This window comes from Ranitomeya imitator, chromosome 3, assembly GCF_032444005.1.
Source record: "Ranitomeya imitator isolate aRanImi1 chromosome 3, aRanImi1.pri, whole genome shotgun sequence".
Taxonomy (NCBI): domain Eukaryota; kingdom Metazoa; phylum Chordata; class Amphibia; order Anura; family Dendrobatidae; genus Ranitomeya; species Ranitomeya imitator.
In genome coordinates, this window is record NC_091284.1 from 775,087,630 (window position 1) to 775,112,986 (window position 25,357).

The following is a 25,357-nucleotide window of genomic DNA, read 5'->3' on the forward strand; positions in this document are numbered from 1 at the left end:
CCAAGACTCGGCTGTCATGGCCAGGAGCAGCCCATGACCCCCCCATTTAACGCCCTAAATTCTGCTATCGATATCGATCATGATACTTTGGAGGCTGGGAGACCAAAAAGCATACAGGCTGGAAATCTATATATATAATTGTCTAAGGGGTACTTCCGTCTGTTTGTCTGTAACTTCCGTAACGGAAATCCCGGTTCGCTGATTGGTCGCGGATGGCCGGCCACGACCAATCAGCGATATTGGGGCAGGATTTAAACACCGCTTCACTTTTTACTATTGATGCTGCCTATGCAGCATCAATAGTAAAAACATATAATGTTAAAAATAATAATAATTAAAAAAAATTACATTCTCACCTTCCGGCGTCCGCGGCACCCTTTTCCTCTTTCGGCTCCTCGCAACGCTCCGGTCCCAAGAATGCATTGCGGCAATGACTCGAGATCACGTAGCGGTCTCGCAAGACCGCTACATGATCACGGGTTATTGCCGCAAAGCATTACTGGGAACAGAGCGTCACGAGGAGCATTGCTAAAGGCCTGGGCTGGATCCGGGGGCCGCCGGAAGGTGAGTATAACTATTTTTTATTTTAATTGTTTTTTTTACAGGGATATGGTGCCCACACTGCTATATACTACGTAGGCTGTGTTATATACTGCGTGGGCTGTGTTATATACTGTGTGGGCTGTGCTATATACTACGTCGCTGTGCAATATACTACGTGGGCTGTGTTATATATTACGTGGGCTGTGTTATATACTGCGTGGCTGTGCAATATATACTAAGTGGGCTTTGTTAAATACTACGTACGTGGCTGTGTTATATACTGCGTGGGCTGTGTTATATACTACGTGGGCTGTGTTATATACTACGTGGGCTGTGTTATATACTACGTGGGGTGTGTTATATACTGCGTGGCTGTGCAATATACTACGTGGGCTGTGTTATATACTACGTGGGCTGTGTTATATACTGCGTGGGCTGTGTTATATACTGCGTGGGCTGTGTTATATACTGCGTGGGCTGTGCTATATACTACATACATATTCTAGAATACCCGATGCTTTAGAAAAGTGGCAAATAATTAAAATATAAAAATTATGTGTTCAAAACAGGACAAAAAAAGACCATAAAAATATATATATAATATGTAAAATACAACAATCGGGAGCAGCAGACCCAAAAATCTTATTTATAAATATACTACTAAGTTGTGCACCCCAAAATGTAAAATCAATTCATAGTGATAAAAGCTCAAAGAAAACTTCCTTCGTCCGAAACGTGCGTCGAGGTTGCGCATTTACGGGACCCGGCGACCCTTAAAGGTATATCACTAATATTCTGTTGTGCCTTCCCATATTTGAGCTTTTATCACTATGATTTGATTTTACATTTTGGAGTGCACAACTTAGTAGTATATGCATAAATAAGATTTTTGGGTCTGCTGCTACCGATTGCTGTATTTGACATATTATATATATATTTTTATGGTCTTTTTTTGTCCTGTTTTGCGCACATAATTTTTATATTTTAATTATTTGCCACTTTTTTTTTATAAATAAAGGCATTTTACAATCTATTTCCAGCCTGTATGCATTTTGGTCTTCCATGCTCTTTGTTGCTTTGGTTGTCATCTCACTTTAGTGGTATCCACTGCCTTTCACAGAACACAGCGACTTTTTCATTAGTATATGCACAAAAATTTCTGAAGAAATATTGAATATTTTATTTTGAGTATAGTCCTTGGTGTGCCTGTGTTTTTAACATATGCGTTAAATTAATCATTGGCAGCGCTGCTCTGTCCTGTCCTGTACTGACTGACTTCTTGTCCCATCCACCAGGCACTGCAGCCTCCCTGACTTGATCCTGGTGATACTGTGATCATAGCTTTTTCAGATATACTATCTGCTGGACGTTCTCTTCCCAGTCTGAAACGCTGATATTCCAGTGCTATAATAATCTATACATGGCGGAATGCTTAGTGTTTTCTCTCTCTGATACGGCCTCATCAGGTATTATGAAGGAAGTTTGCATGCACAGACTACAGAACCCAACACAGCAGTACTGGTCCAACGAGCCACGGAAGGAGTCCTGAAGTCTGTGGAGCAGCACGGAGCTCAGGCTGTCCTGGACTGGGAGGTGGACGAACTACTCAACTGGACTAATGCCCTGAACTATGATGAGTAAGTAAAGCTTAAAAGTAGGAATGTTTTCAAAAATAAGTGAATGAGCAAAAGTATAAAATCAATATTTGGTGTCACCGTCCTTTACCTTCAAAACAGCTTCAATTCTTTTAGGAACTCTTGCACAAAGTCATGGATGTTGTAGGATTATAGTCCAGTGTAAATAATTGTACCAGACAAGTTGATAATCATCATCGGTTTCATATGTAGGTTGTAACAGTCATTAACTGAAACAGAAATAGTTGTGTGGGATTCCTAAAACTGGGTGATTAACAGCCAAACTTTACTACAAAGGTGAAGATTCTAGAAGAGAGTTTTATGTTGTATATTATGGCGTGACTGAGCACTGTGGCAAGACACTAATTTTGTTATACTGCATCAGCAAAGTCTCTCCCAAGTAAGGATTTCAAAGCTCTTTTGAAGAATCACCAAGAAATGGCAACGTTCAGAACTGTAGACGCAGTGGTCGGCCATGGAAACCTAGTGCAGCAGATGAGAAAAACATCATGCTTTCTTCCCTATAAAATTGGAAGATGTCCAGCAGTGCCATCAGCTCAGAACTGGAAGCAACCAGTGGGACCTAGCTACACCCATCTACTGTTCTCAGAAGTCTGGCCTGAAGTTGTCTTCGAGGAAAAATTGCAGCCATTCCTTCAGCATGGAAAAAAGTCCAAGTGTTTCAACTATACCTTGAAATATATGAACTGGGAGAAAGAAAAATGGCATCAGGAGCTCTGGATTGAGCCAAAATGTGAAATATTTTGCTGTAACACAAGGCAGTTTGTCACGAAAGAGCTGGAGAGTGGTATAATAATGAGGGTCTGCAGGCAGCAGTGAACCATTGGGTAGGGTCCTTGCAAGTTTGGGGAATGAATTTCAGCAAATGGAGTTGGTGATTTGGTCAGGATTAATGGTGTCCTCGAAGCTGAGAAATACAGGAAGATACTTATCCATCATGGAGGAGTCTGATTGGCTTCATATTTATTCTACAGACGGACAATGACCCCAAATTCACAGCCAATGTCATTAACCCCTTTCCAACATATAATATATAGGTGCGCCATAGTTCACCTCCCTCCCTTTGATGTGGGCTCTGGCACTGAGCCTGCATCTTTTCTGACATATGACAGCTGACTTGATCAGTTGTCATGTGCTCCTAACAGCCGAGGGTGGAATTGCGATCCACCCACATTTGTTTACATGTTAACTGCTGCTGTCAATCTCTGACAGCAGCATTTAACTCAAATCGCAGTAACAAAAGCAAACCAGCACCACTTTGACACCGGTGGCTAGCTAGTTTAGCTGACAGTGATTTCCACCATGACCCTGGATGACCGGGTGCAGACCGTGAGAAAAGCTATGCACATAATGTCCAAAAAAGATAAATGGTTGCACTCACTGGTATTAAATGACAACTTCCTTTATTGGTACACTTAATTAAAACATGCCCACAGGAAGGTACTCAAGGAGAAACATTCTGGACGACGGCCGTTTTGTGCCTCCTGGGCTTTAACGGGTCATTTAACTCAAGCTTAACGGATGCGCATAAAAAAACCCCACCCATCAGCACCCCTGTCACATGATCACTGGGTGCCGATGGGTTAGCCTAACAGGCGGGGGTCTGCCGAAGGCCCAAGTGACTATCATTGCAGATCTCATATGTAGATGATGATTTCTTGGGGTTCAGGGTTGAAGACTATGGAGACTATTGAAGTCAGTAAAAAGTGTACAAAAAAAAATAAACGTTTTAACCCCTATACAACCTTGTACTTAACGACCTTGGACGTATGGGTACGTCATATCTTTAATGCAGCACTGCGACCATATCAAAGAAATTTTACCACTATTGTGAAGTACAATATGTCACGAGAGAACAGTCTCAGAATCAGTGGGATCCATTGAAGCGTTCCACTGGTCAGAATTATAAAATTTGCCCCGGCCAGGAAGGTGCAAACAGCCTTTGATAAAGGGGTTAAAAAATATTTAAAAAATATAAAAGTTCAAATCACCCCCCTTTTGCCCCATTCAAAATAAAATAAAACAATTTAAAAAAATACACATTTGGCATCGCTGCGTTCGGAAATACCCGATCTATCATAATATAAAAAGAATTAATCCAATTGGTAAACGGCTCAATAAGAAAAAAAAATAAAACCCCAAAATGTTTTTGTTACAGGTCTGTGAGAGCCAGAAATCTTGCATGTTTTTAGGTGACCAAATACTTTTTTTTCCACTCCACCATAATTTGCAAAAAAAAACTTGCCAAATCAAACAAGGTGATTTTCTGGATTTGTTTTCACATTTTGACTCTCATAGTTGTAGTCTACCTATGATGTCAATTACAGGCCTCTCTCATCTTTTTAAGTGGGAGAACTTGCACCATTGGTGGCTGAACTAAATACTTTTTTCCCCAATGTAAATCAATAGTCTGTCTATGTAATGAGACTGTGGGATCGTCTAGAGCAGGGGTGTCAAACTGCATTCCTCAAGGGCCGCAAACCATGCGTGTTTTCCAGATTTCCTTAGCATTGCACAAGGTGCTGTAATCATTATGTGTGTAGGTGATTAAATTATCACCTGTGCAGTACAAGGAAATCCTGAAAACATGACCTGTCTGCAGCCCTTGAGGAATGCAGTTTGACACCTCTGGTCTAGAGCAGGGGTCTCAAACACATGTGGACTCTCAGGCTGTTTTGTGCAGCTTGCATGCACGTGAGCTGCTATAATGATGTGGCCTCGTCCAGGGGTCACTGACACCAGTGCTTCATTCAGCTTGTATTCAACACCCACCGTGTACATCATGTATAAATTTAAAAAAAACTGCGTGGACTCCCATCTAATTTTCATTGCCAGCATAGGGCAAGCCGACCGCTGGAGGCTGATTTTAATAATCTGGGAAAGGGGCCAATATCCCAAAAGGTTCCAAGGCTATTAATAACAGCTCACAGCTGTTTGCTTAGCTTTTACTGGTTAGTTTGAGGGACCCCAGAAAAAAAATGACGTAGGATCCCCTTATAATTTCTAACCAGCAAAGTTTAAACAGACAGCTGTGGGCTGATATTAATAGCTGGGGAAGGGGCCAGGGATATTGGCCCCCTTCCAAGGTTAAGAACATCAGCCCTCAGCCGCCCCAGAAATGGCGCATCCATAAGATGCAGAGCAGTGTGTGCGGAGCTGTATGTGTGTGTGTGTGCGGAGCTGTATGTGCGGGGCTGTATGTGTGTGTGCGGGGCTGTATATGTGTGTGCGGGGCTGTATATGTGTGTGCGGGGCTGTATGTGCGGGGCTGTATGTGTGTGCGGGGCTGTATGTGTGTGTGCGGGGCTGTACGTGTGTGTGTAGGGCAGTATGTGTGTGTGTGCGGGGCTGTATGTGTGTGTGCGGGGCTGTATGTGTGTGTGCGGGGCTGTATGTGTGTGTGTGCTGGGCTGTATGTGTGTGTGTGTGCGGGGATGTATGTGTGTGTGTGCGGGGCTGTATGTGTGTGTGTGCGGGGCTGTATGTGTGTGTGTGCGGGGCTGTATGTGCAGGGCTGTATGTGCCGAGCTGTATGTGTGGGGCTGTATATGTGTGTGTCCAGAACTGTATGTGTGTGTGCGGAGCTGTATGTGTGTGCGGGGCTGTATGTGTGTGTGCGGGGCTGTATGTGCGGGGCTGTATGTGCGCTTGTGCGGAGCTGTATGTGTGTGTGTGTGCGGGGCTGTATGTATGTGTGCCGCAAATGGCAAAACTCGCTGATGTGAAAGTAGCCTAAAGGTACCGTCACATTTAGCGACATTGCAGCGATCTAGACAACGATGCCGATCGCTGCAGCGTCGCTGTGTGGTCGCTGGAGAGCTGTCACACAGACAGCTCTCCAGCAACCAACGATGCCGAAGTCCCCGGGTAACCAGGGTAAACATCAGGTTACTAAGCGCAGGGCCGCGCTTAGTAACCCGATGTTTACCCTGGTTACCAGTGTAAATGTAAAAAAAAACAAACACTACATACTTACATTCCGGTGTCTGTCGCGTCCCCCGGCGTTCTGCTTCCCTGCACTGTGAAGCGCCGGCCGTGAAGCACAGCGGTGACGTCACTGCTGTGCTCTGCTTTAAGGCCGGCGCTGACATAGTGCAGGGAAGCAGAACGCCGGGGGACACAACAGACACCGGAATGTAAGTATGTAGTCTTTGGTTTTTTTTTACATTTCCACTGGTAACCAGGGTAAATATTGGGTTACTAAGCGCGGCCCTGCGCTTAGTAACCCGATGTTTACCCTGCTTACCAGTGAAGACATCGCTGAATCGGCGTCACACACGCCGATTCAGCGATGTCTGCGGGAGATCCAGCGACGAAATAAAGTTCTGGACTTTCTGCTCCGACCAACGATGTCACAGCAGGATCCTGATCGCTGCTGCGTGTCAAACACAATGATATCGCTATCCAGGACGCTGCAACGTCACGGATCGCTAGCGATATCCTTGCTAAGTTGTTCAGTGTGAAGGTACCTTAAGTCACTGCCGACAGTGTCTGCATTAGGGCTCATACTCGCTTGCGAGAAACTCGGATGAGTGTCGCACATCAATACCCGGCACTCAGGAGCGGAGCGTGTACTGCTATGCGGCCACAGGCACCGATCTCAGTGCCGGGTATTGACGTGCGACACTCATCCGAGTTTCTTGCATGTGAGTATGAGCCCTTAGCCATACCAATGGGGGAGGCAGCACTAAAAGTGCCTAGGGCAGCACAAACTCTAAATACGACCCTGGTTACACCCATCTCATCATTAAGAGGACTGATAGATCTGCAGCAGATAAAGCTGTGATTGTATCAAAACTACAGCAAGCAGCCCTGTAAGTGACCCAATGCTTTTACAGGTTTTACATAGGATGGATAAACTGCAGATTTTTCAATCCAGATTCTCTGTCTAGAAAACTCCAGCATGAGACAGAACCAGCAAAATGCAGTTTACCAAATCTCATCCATAGCTGCAATGAGAAATCTGTAGGAAGTCAATATACGCTGCAGATTTTATCATTGCAGAACTGGCTCTTACCTCTTGCCAATACTGCAAAAGGAAAGAGGCGACAGTCTGCAGCCCAGTCTCAGCTCGTATAAGGAGATCTCTGATCCTTCATCTATTCGTCATCACCATGCACATGTGCATTTTCTGCTTTATCATATTTTATGGTTTTCTATTATAATTAACAATGAAAATATAAGGGATGTAGGAGAATAAATGCAAAAAATAATAGAAAATATACTAATGTGCCGTTTATGTTGCTGGGAGTATCCCTGTGGTTCTCGGGCTGCAGTACCCCCTGGCATATAGATCTCACCCTGTAGACTGCTGCATATTAGCTCTCCGGTAGTGCGGTCCCCCTATTACTGTAGCCCCCCTCTGTATGATGTTTGTAATTCACTTTAACAGCTGACAATGAGTTGAGAATTTAAGTTGCTGTGCCAGAAAGCGAGAAATAATCGGAGTCCTGGGAGTCGGCGCTGCGGCAATAAACAGAATATACTCTTAGAAAATCTTGTTAGCAGAGGAAAAACCCATGAGAACATCTGTGTTTACTCTGTACAGGATCCGACATTACCCAGTTATGGGCCTGAAAGCAAATTCTGCGTCTTAGCATTACACTAAATCCCGCAAATATTGCAGACTCTCATATGTCATGCCTCATGCAGGGTCCCTGCTTTACACCCGCACGTGGATGTGTTTACCTGTTCATAACGGACCAGCAATTTTTGAGCTTGTCTGAAGTTCCTCTCTAAATACAGAATATAATTTCCTATATTCCTTTAGGCTGCATTTATAAGTACACGTAGTACTAAGGGGGGTCAACCTGCAATGTCAATGCTGGGTTTTAATGTGAGCATCTGAACAGTTGGCAGGACATATCTCCACCCCTGGATGTGGTTGTACTGTAACCCAAGCGGGAAAACCAGCACTATTGTATGGACTCTTTACTTTATTATTATTTATTTATATAGCACCATTGATTCCATGGTGCTGTACATGAGAATGGGTTACATACAAGTTACAGATATCACTTACAGTAAACAAGCTAACAATGACAGACTGATAAAGAGGGGCGAGGACCCTGCCCTTGCGGGCTTACATTCTACAGGATTATGGAAAAGGAGACAATAGGTTGAGGGTTGCAGGAGCTCCGGTGTTGGTGAGGCGGTAGCTTCAGTAGTGATGAGGAGGCAGCGCAGGCTGTAGGCTTTCCTGAAGAGGTGGGCTTTCAGGTTCCGTCTGAAGGATCCGAATGTGGATGATAGTCGGACGTGTTGGGGCAGAGAATTCCAGAGGATGGGGGATAGTCTGGAGAAGTCTTGGAGGCGGTTGGATGAGGAGCGAATAAGTGTGGAGGAGAGAAGGAAGGTCTTGGGAGGACTGAAGATCACGTGAGGGAAGATATCGGGAGATTAGTTCAGAGATATATGGAGGAGACAGGTTGTGGATGGCTTTGTAGGTCAGTATTAGTAATTTGAACTGGATACGCTGAGGGAATGGGAGCCAGTGAAGAGATTTGCAGAGGGGAGAAGCGAAGGAGTAGCGAGGAGAGAGATGAATTAGTTGGGCAGTAGAGTTAAGGATGGACTGGAGAGGTGCAAGGGTGTTAGCAGGGAGGATGTTGCAGTAGTCAAGGCGGGAGATGATGAGGGCATGCACAAGCATTTTAATAGATTGACGGTTGAGGAAAGGACGGATTCTGTAGATATTTTTGAGCTGGAGACGACAGGAGGTGGACAGAGCTTGGATGTGCGGTTTGAAGGCTTTACTTTATGCCAGACAAGGGCTGTATTTATGTTTTGCTGTGATGTTGTTTATGTGGAATTAAATAAAAACCAGCCGGACTTTTTAGTAGAAAAATTTCTTGTGATACCTCATCTCGCGCCAAGTGAGTAACATTGTTACATTTGGTGTTAGAAGTGCTGGCAGCACTCCCAGGGAACACGTGTGACTGCTACAGAAGTATTACATGGCTTGGTTGAAGGCGGCTATAAGCCAGGGAGCAACGTCAGACAGCATGGAGGACCTGATTAAACACATGCAAGCCCTGCAGCAGTAACAACAGCTGGCACAACAGGAGACAAATAAGCTGCTTATGCAACAGCACCAACAACAGCAGCAGATTAAATTACTCACAGAGGCTGTTCATTTCACAGCCGCATCTACGACTCCAATGTCAGCTGATAATTTCTCTGTCCGAAAGGTGACATAGAGGGCTTTTTAACCATTTTTGAAAGGATTGATGATAGGGAGAAACTCATTCCAGAGCAGTGGGCGGAAGTCTTGGCACCATACTTAACGAGGGAACCACAAAAGCCTTACAGGACACCAAAGAATATGCAAAATTGAAATTGGAAATTTTGGCGCTCTTTGGGATGAAAATGACTGTCAGGGCACAACGAATCCACCACTGGGCATATCACCGTGACAAACCTCCTCGCTCCCAAATGTTTGATCTGCACCTTGTCCAACAGTGGTTGCAGCTGGAGTCCTCTATCCTGGCGCAGATGGTAGAGCGAGTTGTAGTTTACCAGTTCGTGCACTCCCTTCCGAGTACAATGCAGACTTGAGTGGCCCAGGGAGATCCCCGAAACGCCGATGATTTTGTCGGACTAGCCGAAAGGTATCAGGGTTAAGGGTTCTTTGGGGAGGCAACCCACTCCATACTGGGGGATCCCATCAGGCGGATGTAATTTGCTGAAAATGACACTGCTCAGGTCATATAGCTGCCTGTTGTCCCCTGATCACTGAGCAAATTGAGTGTAGCATGGAACGCCAGTGTTTGTTCTATGCATATCCGACCTACAGCGTAGGCTGTCCACTCGATGAGGGGCCAAGCTTGTCCTGTCAAAGTGAATGGTCTGCAAATGACTGGACTACTAGATTCAGGGATTTTGGTGACCCTCATGAGGGCCACACTCCCTCTCCAAATGATCCCTGTGAATAAGGTGGGAGTCAGCTGCATTCACTTGGTTTCTAAAGACTATCCGGTGGCCAGAGTGCTCATTGAGATGGCCCAAGGTACTGAGTCCCATGAGGTCGCCGTGGTCCAGGATTTATTGCACCCAATTATCATAGGCCGGGACTTTGTGTTGTTTTGGGACTTGTGGGGGTGGGGCAGAAACATAAAAAGCTTGGGTAAGAGACTTGTTGGCCGTAAAGAACCTGACGAGTTTCACTTCTGTGTAATGGTGGAGGATGAGGAGGTAGCATCCCCTAAGGCTGACATTCCTGAGCCATGGGTGACCTGAGAAAATTTTGGGTGTGCCCAACATAGGGACTTAACTCTAAAAGAGGCGTTTAATAAAGTAACCATTATAAATGGCATAGCGCAGGAGATGGCTGACACCAGATTTCTCTATTTTATGATGAATGGGGACTTATTGTATCGAGTTACTAAGGTTAGCGAGGAAATAGTGAAGCAATTGTTGGTACCAGAACCCTATAGAATGAGGGTGTTAGACCCGACCCACTCCCATGTCGTGAGTGGCCATCTTGGTGTGGACAAAACTTAAGAACATTTAACTCGGAGGTTCTATTGACCCGAGTTTCACCGGGAGATCCTAAGGTATTGCAAATCCTGTCCACCTGCCAGTTATCCACTCCCACCTCTCATTTTGAAATCCCCTCATGCCACTGCCCATCATAGGGGTATGATTTGAGCAAAATGGTTTGAACCTGGTCAGAATATAACTCCAAGTAAATCAAACTTCTGTGAAATCAAACTGTCCAATAAGGAAGCAACACTGATTGACAATCAATTTGACATGCTGTTGTGCAAATGGAATAGACAACAGATGGTAATTATTGGCAATTATCAAGACACCTTCAATAAAGGAGTGGTTCTGCAGGTGGGGACCACAGAGCACATCTCAGTGCCAAAGCTTTCTGGCTGATGTTTTGGTCACTTTTGAATGTTGGTTGTGCTTTCACACTCATGATAGCATGAGACAGACTCTACAACCCACACAAGTGGCTCAGGTAGTGCAGCTCATCCAGGATGGCACATCAATTCAAGCTGTGGCAAGAAGGTTTGCTGTGTCTGTCAGCATAGTGTTCAGAGGCTGGAGGTGCTACCAGGAGACAGGCTACTGCAAAAGGAGACGTGGAGGGCACCGTAGAAGGGTAACAACTCAGCAGCAGGATCGCTACCTCAGCCTTTGTGCAAGGAGGAACAGGAGGAGCACTTCCAGAGCCCTGCAAAATGACCTCCAGCAGGCCACAAATGTACATGTGTCTGCACAAACGGTTAGAAGCCGACTCCATGAGGATGGTCTGAGGGCCCGACGTCCACAGATGGGGGTTGTGCTCACAGCTCAACACCGTGCAGGATGCTTGGCATTTGCCACAGAACACCAGGATTGGCAAATTCGCCACTGGCGCCCTGTGCTCTTCACAGATGAAAGCAGGTTCACACTGAGCACATGTGACAGACGTGGAGATGCTGTGGAGAGCGATCTGCTGCCTGCAACATCCTTCAGCATGACCGGTTTGGCAGTGGGTCAGTAATGGTGTGTGGTGGCATTTCTTTGGAGTTCCGCACAGCCCACCATGTGCTCGCCAGAGGTAGCCTGACTGCCATTCGGTACCGAGATGAGATCATCAGACCCCTTGTGAGACCATATGCTGGTGCGGTTCGCCCTGGGTTCCTCCTAATGCAGGACAATGCCAGACCTCATGTGGCTGGAGTATGTCAGCTGTTCCTGCAAGATGAAGGCATTGAAGCTATGGACTGGCCTGCCTGTTCCCCAGACCTGAATCTGATTGAGCACATCTAGGACATCATGTCTTGCTCCATCCACCAATGTCACGCTGCACCACAGACTATCCAGGAGTTGGTGGATGCTTTAGTCCAGATCTGGGAGGAGATCCCTCAGGAGACCATCCGCCACCTCATCAGGAGCATGCCCAGGCGTTGTACAGTAGGAAGGTCATACAGGCACGTGGAGACCACACACAATACTCAGCATCTTTTCCTGAGGCATTGCCACTGAAGTTGGATCAGCCTGTAATTTGATTTTCCACTTTGATTTTGAGTATCACTCCAAATCCAGACCATGGGATATTCATTTTGATTTACATTCATTATTGTTATGTTTTATTGTTCTGAACACATTCCACTATGCAATTAATACAAATTTGCAACTTGAATATTTCATTCAGAGATATCTAGTATGTGGTATTTTAGTGTTCACTTTATTTTTTTGAGCAGTGTATATATTGTTTGTCCTTGATTATGTTACGCGGTACTCAGAAGTTGTTCACCTGAGAAACTACTCCTCGAAAAGTATAACCAGTGAGTTGGTCCACATCTGTGCCTGGACAGGACTACTGAGGGAGATCCTGGTCGACCAAGTGACCCCCTTTATGATTAAGATGATGATGGAACTGTGTAAGGCCTTGCAAGTTACACAACTGAAGATGTTAGTTTACCATCCCCAGACAGACGGCCTTGTGGAAAGGCTCAATAAAACCTTTAAACGTGTGCTTAAGAAGGTTATATAAAAGGACAGTCGAGCCTGAGACTGTCTCCTTCCTTATCTATTATTCTTAATTGGGGAGGTCCACAAGATTCTACCGGATTCTCTCAGTTTGACCTGCTGTATGGCCGACATCCGCGGAGTCTTCTTGCTATAGCAAAGGAAACCTGGGAAGCTGAGGTCACGATCCATCGGAGCATCATTGAGCATATCACTCAGATGCAGGAGAGGGTTGAGAAGGTAATGCCCATCATAAAGGAACATCTCCTCCAGGCAAAAGAGGCTCAATCCCAGGTCTACAACTGGTCAGCCTGGGTGAGGCTGTTCATCCCCTGGGACCGAGTCCTTGTGCTTATTGCCAAGGATGGTAGAGTAGCTGGGTTAAGATGGTAGAGTAGCTGGGTTAAGTGAACTGCAAAGTTCATCAACCAGGAAGATGAAAGCCGTGCCAGGTCTACCATGTCAATCTTATCAAGACATGGCAAGACAGAGAGAGACTTGGGCCAGCAATGTGTACTGTATAACCACCTTGGATCTAATGAAGGGATATTTGCAAATCCCCATGTTGCAAGAAACCGAGGAGAAGACAGATGGGTGCTTCCAGTATGTTCAGATGCCATTTGGAATGTCGGGAGCTCCTGCCACTTTCCAGAGGGCTATGGACCGGATCCTTGCACCCCATAAGAATTACACTGCTACATACCTGGATTATATCATAATCTTCAGCCCTGATTGGGGAAGTCATCAGGAAAAGGTACAGGAGGTATTTGATGCTCTCAGGAAGGAGAGGTTCCCTATAAATAAAAAAAAAGTGCCATGGACAAAGAGGGGGCCAAATAACTTGGATATGTACTAGGTAAAGGCAAAATAAAACCCCAGATCACTAAAGTGGATGCAGTTCGGAACTGGCCGAGACCACTCTCAAAAAATCAAGTTAGGGCCTTTCTGGGAATAGTAGGGTACTATAGGAGGTTGATTCCAAACTTTGCCATGGTGGCTGCACCCCTGACTGACCTCCTTAAGGGGACAAAATGAGTTATTAGTTATGGTCAAATGGATGTTGGAGGCATAGACAGCCTTTCAAGAACTGAAAATAGCTCTGTGCAAGCAGCCAATCCTGTTAGCCCCCAACTTTAAGAAAGAATTTGTACTTCAGACAGACATCTTAGAAGTTGGATTAGAAGCGATCGTTTCTCAGGAGGTACACGCACAGGAGCACCGTGTTCTCTACCTGAGGAGGAAACTGTTAGCATGTGAGAAACGTTTTTCCATTTTAGAAAAGGAATGATGGGCCATAAAGTGGGCAGTGGATATATTGCGATGTTATCTGTCAGGGCGAAAAGTTAAATTAGTGTTAGACCATGCACCACAGGTGGATGAGGGAGAAAAAAGGGGAAACATGCTCGTATTACATGGTAATGTTGATGCTCTCTCAAGAATCCCTTGTCTAGTGGTAGAAGGTGCCAAGCTCCATGGCTTTAGTCAGAGGGGGAGGTATGTAAGGTGGCTGTTGGACACATAGTGGATGGGAGATATGTATCACAGAGGTGGATGTGCTCTGTTATGTAAAACCTAATGCTCTAGTACACATAGTACTAAGATGGCTGAGGAAGCTGCCCACGCCCACACCAGGCTTTGTATGTACATTGTCTATAGACAGTGAGGTACTTATCACAGGTGCGGTAAGACTAGTAGTCATGTGGACATCAGACCTGGCAATGATAATCACCAGGGGATAAAACCTTCACTGTAAGTAAACAACATCGCACAGCTTAGTAAGTGACACATAATTGGATTCAGTGTTTTAACCCCAACCGCAAAAATCTGTTGACAGATTCCCTTGAAGGCTTTTGTTCCATTTTAAAAATAGATTATTCATCCTTTGTCATTGTTTAGATTTGCTCAACAATGTGGCCGTAATTTTCATTATCAAAATGTTTTGGGCTATTTCATCATTTGAGACTTTTCTAAATGTTGCTAAATGTTGGTTTTTGCTATGTAATCTGAGAGCAACATGATGTAGGGGCCAAGACTCTGATTCCAGCGATGTGTGTTTTACAAGGCTGTGTTTTGCTGTTTCAATAACATCTATTTTCTATCAGCAGGAGATTATTACTACAGGACTAGGTGTCTCGTGCCTCCCAGTCCAACCACACTCCCATCACTGACGGGCTGCTTTCTGTCACTATGCAATACATAGTAAGCTGCCAATCAGTGATGTGGGCGGGGTTATACACAACTCAGCATTCCGAGCTCTGCTAGATCTGCAGCAGAGAAAACTGATTCTATCATAACTGCAGTACCCAGTAAACTAAGTAACACATTGATGGAATAAGGGTCTCTGTCCCTACATCATGCTGCTGTCAGATTATATAGCAAAATCTGCTGTGAGGATTCCTTTGAAAAAATGCAAATGATGAATCAAAGTTTTATGTGTTTTTCTCTAAAAGGGTGTGGCTTCAAAGTGGAGGTGTGGCATAGCTGAGAAAGGTGTGGCCTAAAATTAATCCACGTGCACCAAAACCTAAGTGCAAACCAGGGGCCACTATGACTGATAAGCCTGACACTTTCCAGGACTGTCTTTTCGAACATAGGACAGGGTTAGTTAATCTGCTCCGTTGTGTTTGAAGGAAGCCTTTTTGTCATGTCTAGGTATGATGAAGGGTTAAGCAGCAGAAGACAATCACTGGGCAGCTTTTGGTGCCACCATTACTCTTGCGAAGCGATGATGCATTCTAGTCCTGATCTCCGGCTGAGAACAGGGATTTTATCATCGGTGTAATTTTGTCTATTTCCTTTGAAGGTATATTAGCGGCTGGAAAGCAATAGGAACAAGTAAATCATCCTGCGCCTTCAAAGGTAAGCGTCTGACCTCCGAATCTATCCGTGCCAATGCAACTGGGAAGCTCCTTATACCGCATGATTTGTGGTCATTATAACCCGACAAAATAATCAGTAAAATGCGTCATGACAGCGCACTGCGGGGGAGGACGACCCTCAAATTGTAGCCCCAGATTGTGAGCAAGGATTGCATTCTCGGCACAAAGCAAATTAGACCGATACCGGCAGAAATAGAAATACATAATAGGGGGCTTGTCAGAGAAATACGTAACGTAGAGCAACAAGATGACAAATAGACATAGATGGATATCTACACTTTATGGAGAACTTATTGGATCACATGTTTCAATCACTGAATTCAGGATGATCATTCGGTCCCATCGCCCCCTGTATATAATCTCCATCCCCATGCCGTCTGCCTTTACTATTATGTGATAGAATGGCTGGTGGTGCAGAGCTCACTGGCACCAGAGAGGTCCTGTAATAGGAGCCACCAGGGTAACAAGTCTGTTCCTGACATTTCTTCCTCCTAAATCTTGCCCCATCACCTGTGAGTGATATTATTGAGAAGTGGAAGAAACCGCAGCAACTCAGCCCCAATGTGGAGGCCACGTAAGGTTACAGAGCGGGGTCACCGAGTGCTGAGGAGCAGAGACAGAAAAGTCACCGACGTTCTGCTGACTCCATAACTGCCGAATTCAGACCTCCTCTGGTATTAACATCAGCTCAAAAACTGTGAGCTTCGCGACGTGGGGTTTCCATGGCCAAGAAGCTGCATGCAGCCTTACATCACCAAGCACAATGAAAAGTGTCAGATAGAATGGTGTAAAGCTGCCGACACTGGACTCTGGAGCAGAGGAAACGTTCTGCAGAGTGAAGGATCACTCTTCTCTCTGGCACTTTGGTTTGGTGAATGCCAGGAGAACATTCCCTGTCTGACTTCAATGTGCCAACTGCTAAGTTTGGTAAAGGAAGGCGGAGGGTAGCTATGAGCTGCTTTTCATTGATCGACCTCGGCCTCTTAGTTCCAGTGAAGTGAAATTTTCATGCTTAGGCATAGAAGACATTTTGGACAATTGTATGCACCCACTTTTGTGGGAACAGTTTGGAAAAAGCCCTTTTCTGTTCACCATGATTGTTTCCCAGTGCACAAGGTCAATAAAGACAAGGTTGGGTGAGTTTTGTGTGGAAGAACATGACGGTCCACACAGAGACGTGACCTCAACCCCATCCAATACTTTTGAGATAAACTAGAATGGAGATTGTGAGCTCGACCTCTCCTTTATTATCAGTGGTACAAATGTTCTTCTGGATGAATGGACAAAAATTCGCACAGAGGCTTCCAAAATTTTCTCAAAAGTCTTTCCAAAAAATTAGAAATTGTTATAGGTGCAAAGGGCGAGGAGCTCCATATTGTTGTGTGTGGGATTAGCATGGGAGGTCGTTGAAGCTGTAGTGGGTGTTCAGTATAGTTGTCACATTATTCAGATGAATCTGTCCTATACCTTACATTTTATTATATAGCATGACTCCCATTGCACATAATCATTATGCCCATGTTGCCCCATAGACCGATCACTCACGGATCTCATTACCGGCACCATCCTCGGACTTCCTATCTCCATTACCATAAATACTTCCACGGTCCATCTCATTGAGGATGGTTTACATAAATGAGGTCACTGACGCTGAAGACCATGATGACGTCTAAATGAAGGCCGTGTATATTTCCACCAGCTGCCATTATAATAACTTTAGTTTTGGAGATTATTCCTTCATTCAGAGATCTCATTCTGTCCCCTGGAATGTTGTTCTTTGATAAATCTGCATTTTTCTAGCCTGCGGGATATTTTCATACATAGCGCTTAGTCTGCAGTCGTTTCCTGCAGTGAGTGAGATTGGTAACTGTAGTTTTATTATCTCTGGCTCTCAGGGGAAAAAGACATGATTTTTATCTAATTTATAACTTTGTAGAAAGTCTTCTTATCTGCCAGATGAGCACACAACATACATCCAAGTTCTGTATCTAGACAACCGAAGCACTGACAAAGAAAATGAGAACACTGTACACCTGAAAATATGCAGAAACTACAAATAGGCAGGACTTTAAGAGCCCACCATTAAGGCCATTTTCCCACGTTCAGTATTTGGTCAGTATTTTACATCAGTATCTGTAAGCCAAAATCAGGAGTGGAACAATTAGAGGAAAAGTATAATTGAAGCACGTCACCACTTCTGTATTTATCACCCACTCCTGGTGTTGGTTTACAAATACTGATGTAAAATACTGACCAAATACTGACTGTGTGAACATGACCTAATAGTGTTCTTCACATTGTTCTGTTCCCTGCTCCTTACCAAATATCAGTGCGGGCGCAGCACGAAGCATGACTATAGATGTTTGGTTTCAGTTGAACAGTTTGGGTTCGAGTACCAGAACAGTACCCGAACCCAGACCCTATTTACTTGAATGTCATATGCATGAAAAAAAAAATTATTACCACCGCTCAGACAGCCGCAGTTAACACGTTGTCAAATGACAGCGTGAGCCCGCAGCTGTGATCGGAGGTAAAAAGTTTACCTCTGGTCACTGGTGTTACTGGCTAATAACAGCGAGAGCAGGCGGTGGATGATGGGAGTATTTATCAGCCGGCACCTGCTCTCTAAATAAATAATTAAAAAAAAAAAAAAAAAGCAGCATGGGTTCCCCTGTATTTTCATAACCAGCCAGGCAAAACTGACAGCTGGGGAATGCAACCCTCAGCTGTCAGCTTTTGCAAGGCTGGTTATCAAGAATAGAGGGGTCCCCATTTTTTTCTATTATTTAAATAAATAATAAAACAATGTGGGGTCCCCCCATTTTTGACAACCAGCCTTGCTAAAGCAGACAGCTGAGGGCTGGTATTCTCAGACTGGTAAGGGGCCATGGATATTGCCTCTGCAGCCTAAAAATAGTCTGCAGCCTCCCCAGAAAAGGCACATCTATTAGATACGCTAATTCTGGTGCTTTGCCCGGCTCTTCCCACTTGCCCTTTAGTGGTGGTAATTGGGGTTCATATTTGTGGGGTTGATGTCACCTTTGTATTGTCCGGTGACATCAAGCCCACGGATTAGTAATCGAGAGGCGTCTATAAGACACCTATCCATTACTAATCCTATAGTTACATGGTTAATAAAGACACAGCCAGAATAAGGTATTTTATTTAAAATAAAAACAAACCACACTTTTCATTTTTTTATTTAAAAATAACAAACACAGTTATACTCACCTAACCCTATTCCATTGAATCCCTCTCTTCTGTAATAAAATTAAAAACAACCATATCCCTCACCTGTCCGACGTTCTGTCACACACCATTATCCATGTCTGTGGATAAATAGTTTTCAACCTGGATGGTGCCAAGATGTGACTGTCTAGGCTGAGACCTATTGATGCATCTGTGACTAGCCGTGACGTCATCAAGGTTACCGATGGTCACTGAGGCTGCGATCCCAGCCAGGCCAATGAACTGCGCTGACCTCCCTCCAGAGAGATCATCGCTACCACAGTGAGAAAAAGTCTCTGACGGTTCAGAGGCGAGTTCACCGCTGTTGAAATTCACTGCAGTGACATTCTCCACGTGAACTCACCTCTGCACTTTGAGACTTTGTCTCACCTTGCTAGCGGTGATCTCCCATCAGCCGCCACCTCCTCTCATTGTTATCAGCGGCAGCAGGCATCGGCTGATGGGAGTAGTAGTCCCATCAGCCGACACCAGTGACCGGAGGTAAACTTTATACCTCCGATCACAGCTGCGGGCTCACACTGTCTTTTGACAGCGTGGAAACGCGGCTGTCTGACCAGCCGTAATGATTTTACTGCTGATCATCATTCACATGACAGCGCGTCAAACACCCGGTGTTCGGGGGCTGAAGCCAAACAGTAACACAGACTTCCTGGTGAAGTCCATTTTCGGTGTCCATGCCCGAACAGTAGATGTTCGGTACGGATGCTGAACTTTACTCTTCGTGTTCGCCCATCTCTAGTCATGACTGTTCTCCAATCTTGCCCTCTGTTCAGCTGATCGGCATCCCATTAGGTATATTTTCAGGTTGAGCAGGATGTCCATAAACTGAACATTGGGCATGATTGGTGAACAGCATAACAAATACACTAATTTTTTACTTTTTTAGTTCATTTATTTTTAACTGGAGAAAATTAAAGGCAAGGTGATTCGAATTTTTATGTATTTTTTCTTAAAGGGAATCTGTCACCTCATTTTTTGCATATCAGCTGCGGCCACTGCCATTAGTAGCTTATCTACAGCATTCTGTAATGCTGTAGATAAGCCCCCGATGTATCCTGAAAGATAAGAAAAACAAGTTAGATTATACTCAACCAGGGGCGGTCCGGTGCGATCCGGGTCCGATGGGCGTCGCAGGTCCGGGTCCGGCACCTCCCATCTTCATGCGATGACGTCGTCTTCCTTGCTTCTGTCGTGGGCTCCTGCACAGGCGTACTTTATCTGCCCTGTTGAGGGCAGATTGAAGTACTGCAGTGCGCAGGCGCCGGGAAAGGTCAGAGAGGCTGCACACTGCAGTACTTTACGCTGCCCTCAACAGGGAAAATCAGTACACCTGCGCAGGAGCCGTGACACGAAGCAAGGAAGATGACAATATCGTATGAAGATGGGAGGCGCTGGACCCAAACCTGCATCGCCCATCGGGCCCGGACCGCCCCTGGGTGAGTATAATCTAACTTGTTTTTCTTATCTTTCAGGTTACATTGGGGCTTTTCTACATCATTGCAGAATGCTGTAGATAAGCCCCTGGTGGCGGTGGCCACAGCTTATATGTGAAAAATGAGGTGACAGATTCCCTTTAACTTTTTTTTAGTTCCCATAGTGTTTAACCTGCAGTCGTTTCATTCCTTGTTTTTAATACTGCAATGCCTCAATATTACAGTATGTAGTAAAATAACTATCTTAGATGAAGCCCCTCGGGCCCACTGTTGCCATGTCAACTCGTTGGCACCCTGCAATCATCTCTCCTATGGTGTGTGGTTAAGGGGCAATGGATGCCTGGTCCGGATTTCTCTATGACAGCGGTAATTAAGAGGTTAAAATATAAAATACTGTGCAGAATGTTATAGGCCTTGGCATAGCAAAAACCCAAGAAGGAATGGGTGACAACCAGGGCTGTGGAGTCGGTAAGTCAAACCTCTGACTACTTAATTTCCCCGACCCCGACTCCACAGCACTGCTCACTACTGAGCATGTCTATGAAGTGCAGCACAGATTCATCTCCGCTAAAAGCCCAGATCCTTACATCAGGAACAGAACAGACATTTATAGGACATTTCATAACTTTCCCAAATAATCATGAAAACATTTACAACACATCCTGCATTGTACTACTGTACCCAATTTATTATATATTTTAGGAGTCAGTCCATTTTACACCGACTCCGACTGCATCAAAATGGACACCGACTCCAACTCCCTTTACAGCCCTGGTGACAACCACTTCGGTGTCTTGTGTATTTTACTGTTTCCAATGAATATCTTACCAGCTACTTCCTGTAGATGAGGGCTGCACAACCTTTTCTGATCAAATGGTAACATTTTCAGGCTGAACCACTCTCAAGGACTGCAGTAAAATGAAAGCGGTATTACCATCCAATACATTTAAGGCATGTTGAATTTATACATGTCATAAATGTCTGGTAGGTGGAAATCCTGGAAGTGAAACTTGCAACTATCGGGAGAATTTGGATCCTCTTCCTTTCTGGGGTACAAATAGAGAAGAAGAGACCAGGCACATGCATATTGTTTTACTAGTCCCCAAAAAGTACTGGCCACATCTCCTCCTCATCTGCTTCTCATTGGCGTGACACATAGAAGACAGGAGATCAAAATTCTGAAAATATATGGGAATCCCACTGACATACTTTCCAACAGTCCCACTTTTGCCAGAATAGTCCATGAATTGGATTACAAAAGCGAGGGCAAAAGTGGCTGATTTGGAGGTATTCCTGTACATTTTGGAGACATCCTGGCTGTGGTGCTTAAGTGTCTTGAATTTTGACTTTTAAATGCTTATGAGTATGTCCACAAATTGTCACAGTAATTCAAAAGAGAAAGCAATAATTCTGTATCCTTAGAATTAAAATATCCTTGTTTTTATTTGAAAATCATTTAAAAATCACATCAGAGTAGTCAGTAACTGGTTGACGCGTTTCAGCAAGAGCCATCTACTGACTACCCAGATGTGATTTTGGAACTGAAATATATCTACTGCGTACTCGTCATGGCCGCCTCTCCGTGGTGTTGGCTGTAGATAAACATGTATGCTGCTGCACAGGCACAGTCCATGCCAAATCTTGTGCATCAGACTATCATCCTGCTTAGGATTTGGAACTATCTACCATCACCATAGCTTCTGCTAGATGTAATATGGCTACACGTGATGAAGACCTCAAAGGACGTGTAGTTAACCAGAGCTGCTGCCATTCTACAGTCATGATGGTGAACTGGATCTGAACTGCAGCAAGTTTGTGGTTGGTTGCAACAGAAGAACGTGGATATATAAGCTAGTTAGTATTATTTCATGTGTCTCAGTAAAATACATGATTTCCTAAGCCACCCTAAACTCCAGAAGCCTGGTGATCACAGCAAAGAGAAAGGAAAATAGCAGCAAAACATTTAAATAGAAGGTCCACTAACAATTTTCCTAAGTTGACCATTACGCTACATAAGAGGGACATCTTCTACAAGATGACATTCCGCTAAGACGGTCAATGTTGTAATGTGCACACATACAAGTCTGTGCTTCTCTGGGACATTTCATTAGTATAATGTCTATTAATTTGCAGGAACAACACTTGTCCGCTCTGCATACGACGTCTATGAGTTCTCGCAGCTGTCCTCACCAGCCTTGTTTTCGCTGACCACCAGTGTAGAAGAAGCAGAATAATATCAGAGACCTGGGATCCTGAATGTGACATGAACTGATGTGGAAACCCCTTCTCCCTGGTTGTCAGTATTTCAGATGCTTAGACCACACCTCATTTACAATAGTTATTTATTCTAAGCAAGATCTACAGTTCTGACATCCATCTAACCAAACGATTCCTTCTTATACGTGAAGAACGGACATTTGACCTTCGAAGTTCTTAATACATTAAAAAAATTAACAGTATAGGGTATGTCCACTTTAACTCGATAAATGATGCATTCGTTATGTGTTTACAGTTTCTATGTACACCCAAGTGTCTCTAAGGTAGCAGACTATAAAAAAAACCCTGTCTACTTGGGTTAGCCAGCAGGTCTGAAGGTTTTGTAGAACTCATAGGTATTTGCAAAGAGAAGTACAGTGTAGTATGAATAGTCTCTAAATATCAGTTCATAATTCTCACTTGAAACAATGGTTTAATCATCAGTTTACAACAAAGATGCATGCAGTATAGTCTCTAAATATGAATGGTCTCTAGGTATCCGCTTGTGATGGTTGCTTCAATCGATGGGTTAACTGGCAGGTCTGGGGGTCCTTAGAAATCTCAAGAGTTAGTTCCAAACCAACAGCAACTGAACACATTAATGTCTCAATTCTAAGTCAGAGAGGTGTGTACAAGATGGCATTAAAAGCAGGGCTGTGGAGTCGGTAAGGCTTCTTTCACATTTCCTTCGGTACGCGGCCATTGCTAAGTGTCGGCACGACGTACCAAATGGACGTTGTGAAAATTTGGCACAACGTGGGCAGCGGATGCAGTTTTTCAACGCATCCCCTTCCCATTCTAAAGTCTCGAGGAGGAGGGGGCGGAGTTCCGGCCGCGCATGCGCGGTAGGAAATGCAGGACCCGACGTACGAAAAATCGTTCCCTTGAACGTTTGTTTGTGATGACAGTCCACCAAAACACGACGCATCCAGTGCATGACGGACGCGAGGTATGGCCATACATCGCAATCCGTCGGCAATACAAGTCTATGGGGAAAAAACACATCCTGCGGGCACATTTGCAGGATGCGTTTTTTCCCAAAACGATGCATTGCGACGGATGTCAAACAACGCAAGTGTGAAAGTAGCCTAAGCCAAACAGACTCCTCTATTTCCCTGACTCCGACTCCACAGCACTGTCTCACTATTGAGCATGTATATAAAGTGCAGCACAGATTCATCTCAGCTTAAAGCCCAGATCCTTAGATCAGGAACAGAACAGACATTTATAGGACATTTCATAACTTTCCCAAATTATTATAGAAGCAGTTCAACACATCCTTCCCTGAACTACTATAGCCAATTTATTATATATTTTATGAGTCGGAGTCAGTCCATTTCATACCAACTCCATTAAAATGGACTCTGATTCCACAACTCTGACTCCACAGCCCTGCTTAAAAGGTCTTGGGAGATGATATCACTGAAAAAACGCAGAGCGACTTGTAAGACCCGATGATGAGCACAGAAAAGGACAGCGACCATATGGGAAACCTCAGCCCTGATCTAAGTGGGCGTCAGCCATGAAGATGAGACTGGTGTGCGTGTGTAACACAACTACTGGGACCCCAGCTGCTCCCTCAAATGGGCCCGTGTTGTGATACCACTGCACCCATATCGGACTGGATTGTCTAGGGCCCACCTGTAACATGGCTCTAAGGGCCCACTTTTCAGCTGCATGCAAATATTACATTGTCTTCCTTTACAAATTTACCTATACACTTATGTAAAAATAAACTTAACAGTTTGTTAAATACACTCCTGAATGATAAAATTGCAACATTAAGAAGCAAAAGTCATGAAATTATGAAAATCCCAGTTTGGATAGACATGTTACTGATATGCAAATGATTAAAAAATGGAAGCAAAATTTTGTAAAGATCTCAGTTTATTCAGAATGGAGTATGAGCGCCATGCGCAGAAATCCCTGCACTTACAGCCTTGGCTGTTATCAGGGAAACTATTAATGGTTGTCTAAGGAATGTTCTGCCTGTTGTGAGTTCTGTTTTTGGGCTCCCTCTGGTGGTTACTGATGGTACTGGGTGACTTGTCTTTCCTGGGTCTCTGGGTTCCACCTGTTCCATCAGGATATGGGAGTTTCCTATTTAACCTGGCTTTGCTGGCATTTCCTCGCCGGTTATCAATGTATCCAGTGTGTCTTGTTACCTCTGCTCCCTGCTCCTAGAACCTTCTGGTCAAGCTAAGTTTGGATTTTCCTGTTTTGGTGTTTTGCTTTATTTGGTTTTTTAGTACAGCTGCAGATATGTGATTCTTTTCTGCTGGTTGCTCTAGTGGGCTGAAATTGCTCCTCATGTACCATGAGTTGGCACATGAGTTCAAGTAATTTCAGGATGGTTTTTTGAAGGGTTTTTCGCTGACCGCGCAGTTCACTTTTGTATCCTCTGCTATCTAGCTTTAGCGGGCCTCATTTTGCTGAAACTGTTTTCATACTGCGTATGTGCTTTCCTCTCATTTCACCGTCATTATATGTGGGGGGCTGCTATTTCTGTGGGGTATTTCTCTGGAGGCAAGAGAGGTCTGTGTTTCTTCTAATAGGGGAAGTTAGATCTTCGGCTGGAGCGAGACGTCTAGGATCATCGTAGGCACGTTCCCCGGCTACTTTTATTTGTGTGTTAGGTTCAGGGTCGCGGTCAGCTCAGGTTCCATCCCCTAGAGCTTGTTTGTATCTGTGCTTGTCCTTTAGTGATCCCCTGCCATTGGGATCATGACAGTATAACCGGCCCACAAAGTGTTAATTGTATTGGCTGAAGTAGGAGGATAAGTAGTCTGAGGAAGTTTTTTTTTTTTTTCACTTTCCCTCAGAGTTTGCTGCCTAGCCTTATTGCAGCCTGGCTACTTCCTCCTCCTCTTAATCT

General features: G+C 44.5%; 1 protein-coding gene across 3 annotated transcripts in view; it reads left to right on the forward strand.

Annotated features, from left to right (window-relative positions):
• Positions 1 to 24,347, forward strand: part of C3H11orf65 (chromosome 3 C11orf65 homolog) — a 62,766-nt gene extending 38,419 nt beyond the window's left edge. For 2 of the 3 annotated variants that reach the window (XM_069759082.1, XM_069759083.1), the window contains exons 7-9: positions 2,010 to 2,180; positions 15,469 to 15,524; positions 22,360 to 24,347. In XM_069759082.1, coding sequence (XP_069615183.1) covers positions 2,010 to 2,180; positions 15,469 to 15,524; positions 22,360 to 22,460 — 328 coding nt within the window. In that variant the 3' untranslated portion in view covers positions 22,461 to 24,347. The remainder of the gene's footprint in view (positions 1 to 2,009; positions 2,181 to 15,468; positions 15,525 to 22,359) is intronic. The other variant, XM_069759085.1, reaches the window with a different exon arrangement.
• The last annotated feature ends 1,010 nt before the right edge of the window (positions 24,348 to 25,357 follow it).